At 33.8% G+C, this 5,249-nt stretch overlaps 1 protein-coding gene across 1 annotated transcript; it reads left to right on the forward strand.

The window, feature by feature from the left end:
- The first annotated feature begins 4,174 nt into the window (after nt 1-4,174).
- LOC122198036 (calcium-transporting ATPase 2, plasma membrane-type-like) lies at nt 4,175-5,043 on the forward strand. Its single transcript, XM_052771745.1, has 4 exons — nt 4,175-4,216; nt 4,301-4,555; nt 4,694-4,736; nt 4,780-5,043. The coding sequence occupies exons 1-4, from the start codon at nt 4,175-4,177 to the stop codon at nt 4,905-4,907; spliced, it is 468 nt and encodes a 155-aa protein (XP_052627705.1). The 3' UTR covers nt 4,908-5,043.
- Nucleotides 5,044-5,249: the final 206 nt, after the last annotated feature.

The raw sequence follows: 5,249 nt of genomic DNA on the forward strand, positions 1-5,249 counted from the left end.
GTCGTATATGGTGCTCTACCACCTTGCGTGCCTCGGGAGGGGTTTCTGTTCTAGTTATGATGGTACTGAATTCAGATGTGAGGATTTGTTGTTTCTGGGCTTTCTTATGGTCCTCCTATTCACTGTAGATCATGCTTTAGGTTTTACCACAGATCTCCATCACTTCCTGATGGAAGAATTGCATCCTCGTATGATTTATTCTAGAAACCCTCTTTATGAATCCTCTCTGGTTCCTATTTGACTCCTTTGCTGGTGGTTGTAGTGGAGTAGCTATCTCTGTCTAGGTTGTTCGTGCAAGAATGGGGATGTCTAAAGAATCTTATGAGATTAATTAAATCATTTCTTCTGTAGTTATTGATGATCCAAACTGGGTCCTCCTATTGTCACACAGTGCATGCAAGCTATATATAACCAAGATCAAATAGACCTTCGAATAGGTGATCCTAATCCAAAACCACAACCAAACAAGGAACAGGTAGTAGAGTGATGATCACCAATTCTAAGTCTATAAGATCCCAATTATATATAACCCTGGAAGCATGCACTTCGCAACTATAGACCTGCCAGTAAAGGTCTTTTAGTTCTCATTCAAGTTTGTTATAGTGCCTAAAATACTCCTATATGATTTTATCTTTATGTTTTGTTCTAAGGATACTTTTGTATATAGAGTTGGGTAAGTTTTAGACTCGTTGTAACACCACCATCACTCCCAAACAAATGTTGGTCATATCTCAAATAAATATAGTTGATCAGGTTAAATTTATTCCAGATATGATTACATAACTGCTTAGGTTTGACTGTAGTGTCCAACATCTAAATACTTTTATTTTTCACCTCTCACCTGGAAATCAAACTCATACGCACAAACACATTTACACTGTAAATAAAAACATACACAAAATTCGGCAGAATTTTTTTTATTAATCAACACCAAACAAACCCATCTGGAATCTATTTTTAATATATAACAAGTAAACGATATCAACAAAAGCTCCTAACAATCACTATATCTAAAACGGGGATCAATACTGAAGCTAGATTTGAAACAATAAACAAGATCCACAAAAGCCACTGATGATCACCTAAATTAAGTCATTGAATCTATAAAGTCCAACTCTATTGATTCAAAGCATATATCAAACATTTGACACACTCAATACCTCCACTTTGCCTTGAGCTACTGCTCCAAAATTTCATGAATTTGTTTATGGATTTGGTTGGTGGAGAATGGAGATGTTTAATTTCATAATTTCAGAAACCTTGGCTACAAATCTTCCATGGATCTTCATTGCGGATCTTTTCCTGATGAGACATTACCGTCGATGGAGTTGTCGAGCCTGTTGACGGTGAAGTAAATATCAAATGTGGGGAGGGTGATTTTGAGGGTTGGGGAGGATTAGGTGGCCTGGATAACAACAACGAAACCAACAGGCGACTATGGTGGCTAACAAAGGAGGTGGTGGCGGTGGTGCCACTAAAACAATGAAGACGTTGTTACCACTAAGACAATGAAGACAATGGTGTGTGGTGGCACTTGCAGGTGATCGATTCATAGTAAGATGGGTTGAAGATGAAGGGTGGGTTAAGATGAAGGGAAGAAGAAGATTTGAGGAAAAGATCAGGCGTATGTGTGTATGCATGAGAGAGAGAGAGAGAGAGAGAGAGTGAGTGAGTAGGGGTGTAATTTTTCATTTTTTAAATAATAAAGCATTAAAAACTATAAAAATATATCAAAGAGATTTAAAGGGCAAAATCGTCATTTCAAATTTTTCAAGGACAAAAATCAAAGAAATTTCTTTATTTTATGACCAAACCATGGAAAATTCCTGATTTTGGACCTCTCATGCAAGTTCAAAAATTTTTGGACCATATCAACAGTTTTTCATATACCATAAGGACTGATTTTGCAGTTTTGTCTTTATAAGCATATGCATAAGCATATGAATAAGTTTATGTATATGCATATGCATATGCATAAGAATAACTATATGCATATGGATATGAATAAGCATATGCATATACATATGAATACGCACAAGAATAAGTATATGCATAATAATAAGTATATGCATATGCATAAAAATAGGTATATGTGTATGCATACGAATTTTTATATGCATACACATAAGAATAAGTATATGCATAAGGGAAGTAAATTAATATAATTATGAAAAAACGACCTTGTTTCGAGATCATATGAGGAAGATATATGTGTTCAAAGTTTAGTAAAAAATATATAAAATGTTGAAAAAAAAATAAAAAACCCAACGGCCCCAATTTATAACTTTATATGTTTGTGAATTCTTAACATATTAAGATGTTTTTTGAGCTTAAAATGAAGCCCACATAGAGTATTTGCATATATTAAAAACTAACCTTGTTTTGGAGGTCATATGAGGATGTTATGTATGTTTAAAGTTGAGCAAAAAATTTATAAAATGCTAAAACAAAAACCAAATAACTCGACAACCCCTGTTTAGAGCCTTGTAAGTCAGCATATTCTTAACTAATTAAGATATTTTTTGAGGATAAAATGAATCCCACACATAGTACTACAATCTAGAAAAAAATGACCTTGTTCCGAGGTCATCTGAGGAAGTTATGTATGTTCAAATTTAAGTAAAACATTTATAAAATGCTGAAACAAAAACCAAAAAACCCAACAAATCTTGTTTACAACTTAATAAGTCTATGAATTTTTAACCGATTAAGATATTTTTTTGAGCTTAAAATGAAGCCCACACAGAGTACTACAATCTACAAAAAAATGACCTTGTTCCAAGGTCATATCAGGAAGTTATGTTCGTTTAAAGCTGAGCAAAAAAATTAAAGAATGCCGAAACGAAAACCAAAAAACTCAACAGCCCCTGTTTAGAGCTTTATAACTCTATGCATTCTTAACTGATTAAGATGATTTTTGAGCACGAATCTGATTCTTTAATGTCTTGATTATCTTCTAGATTCCTACTTGGTGGAATCTAAAGCTATCAGAACTAACCATTATAACTTTTTTCCCCATTTTTAGCCATGTTATTAGTTTATATTTTAGTTCAGGCATTTTGTCACACTTCATATGCAAGTCAAACTACTATATATGGATTTTAAAAATCTCAATGTACACAAATCCACAAGAAAACAGTTCTATTAAGAAAATGAAATAATAAGAAGCAAAGTTGTAGAAATCATAATAGTTACTTGAAAATTGAAAATAGTTTAAATCATAAAAACCCCATCAGGTCAAGGAATCACATAAAAAAAGGTTACGTTGTGAATTTTAATGCAATTCTTCCCAAATCAAAATAGATTATGTCTATCTGTAAGTGATGTTGAAGAAGCGAACATTAAGGACTTTCATTGTTGTTGTATTGAACCTTTGTTTTTCAAATAAACAAATGTATCAGATTGATGCATCTGTTTTTTCACATGATTCTTTCATGTCAAACATCGCCATAAAAAGGGGGAGTTACTCTAATCCAATATCAACAAGTACAAAATTAGATAGAAGAATCAAATAGAGTATAAACTTTAATTCAGATAAAACAGTGGAAAAGATCAAAAAACTAAAGGTGATTGTTTTATGTTTTGGAACATAATAATTGAATATATATATATATATATATATATATATATATATATATATTATATCTTTACTATATTATTAAGGATATTGCCCATTTCATGAAAATTAAGAGGTACAACATATATTACCTCATGTAAAATAATATTAAGCATATAACCAATCTTATACGTATTACACTACACGGATCATATACTTATTACATTACACACTACAAGGATCTTACCCTAATCTCCTAAACACAGCCGCCATCAATCCAATTCTCATCGTCTCCACAAAAGATGCAGTGATCTCCACCAACGTCTCCCACCGAAGGTCCACGGCTGCCGACTTCCCCCACCAAAGATGTTCTCTCGCCTCTCTTTCTCTCTCTCTCTCTCTCTCTCTCGCCTCTCTTTCTCTCTTTCTCTCTCTCTCTCTCTCTCTCTCTCTCGATCGCCATTAGAATGAAATGGAAACCCTAATTTCAAATTACCGTGTATTCGAGATCCCTACAGCGAGGTATGTCCCCTTTTACTGTGATTACAAACTCACACACCTCACGACCATACCGGATTGAGAAGGCTCTGCCGAAACCCTAATTTCAAATTATCAGCGATGGCTAAGTGCGAATTGTCAAGCACATTGAAGAACTTGAAGGTAATTATAAGCCGATTCTTGATTTTTTCAGATACTATTAAGTCTTTACTATGCATAATTTTTTCTCAATCCCCAATTTTTAAGTTGCCTAATTGTGGGTATACGTTGATTGCGGTTGTTGGTATTAAGGATCCGCTTAGGCTAGGGGTTAAGGAAGCAGTGGAGATTTGTTTAGCAGCCGGGATTACTGTGTGTATGGTTACGGGTGATAATATTAACACAACTCGAGCCATTGCCAAGGAATGTGGTATAGTAACTGAAGGTGGGTTAGCCATTGAAGAGCCAGTGTTTCGAGCTAAATCAGATCCAGAAAAGTGTGAACTAGCACCGAGAATTCAGGTACAAACGAAAAAACGTGGTGATGGCTAGATCAAAATGTAACTATTTTTTTTCTTTTCCTTTATTTTGAAACTCAAGAGAACAGGTGGTTAGTTCTCCAAGACAAGTAATGAATTACAATCCTTAAATACATTACAGGTAATGGCTAGATCATCACCAACAGACAAGTTAAAGCTTGTAGGTAATGGCTAGATCATCACCAACAGACAAGTGAAAGCTTGTAGAGCATTTGAGGGGTCTGTATGAAGTTGTTGCAGTCACAGGTGATGGGACAAATGATGCTCCAACTTTACATGAATCAGATATCGGATTCGCCAAGGGTATAGCAGAAACATCATATAGATGTTTTTGATATTGTTGATGTAATTCAAGGCTTGCCAAATATGTATAACCTGGGATGGAGAAGAGGCAACATGTATCATAGATGATTACTACTCTATTTAAGGTCATTTGCCAACATTTCACTTCCCCTGTTTTTTAATGGTTCATTTTGCCATTGTTTTTTGGTTGCAAGTAAATTTATGTGGTTTTTGGTTTGAAATATATGGCATTTTAATGCCATTTAAAATAGAGAAACTTATTTTAATTATGTTTATCATAACTAAAAGTAAAAGTAAAACTTGAAAAAAAAATAAAACACTATTTAAGAGAGAAAATATTTTTGAAAAAGTTTGAACTTAAATATACAAATATA

The sequence above is a fragment of the Lactuca sativa genome, chromosome 5 (genome assembly GCF_002870075.4).
Source record: "Lactuca sativa cultivar Salinas chromosome 5, Lsat_Salinas_v11, whole genome shotgun sequence".
Taxonomy (NCBI): Eukaryota; Viridiplantae; Streptophyta; class Magnoliopsida; order Asterales; family Asteraceae; genus Lactuca; species Lactuca sativa.

What these genes read in the sequence shown, in the direction of transcription:
- LOC122198036 (XM_052771745.1), top strand. Translation starts at nt 4,175, where the DNA reads ATGGCTAAGTGCGAATTGTCAAGCACATTGAAGAACTTGAAG. An exon ending in GCACATTGAAGAACTTGAAG is followed by an intron (nt 4,217 to 4,300) that starts GTAATTATAAGC and finishes CCAATTTTTAAG; the next exon opens with TTGCCTAATTGTGGGTATAC. An exon ending in AGACAAGTTAAAGCTTGTAG is followed by an intron (nt 4,737 to 4,779) that starts GTAATGGCTAGA and finishes GAAAGCTTGTAG; the next exon opens with AGCATTTGAGGGGTCTGTAT.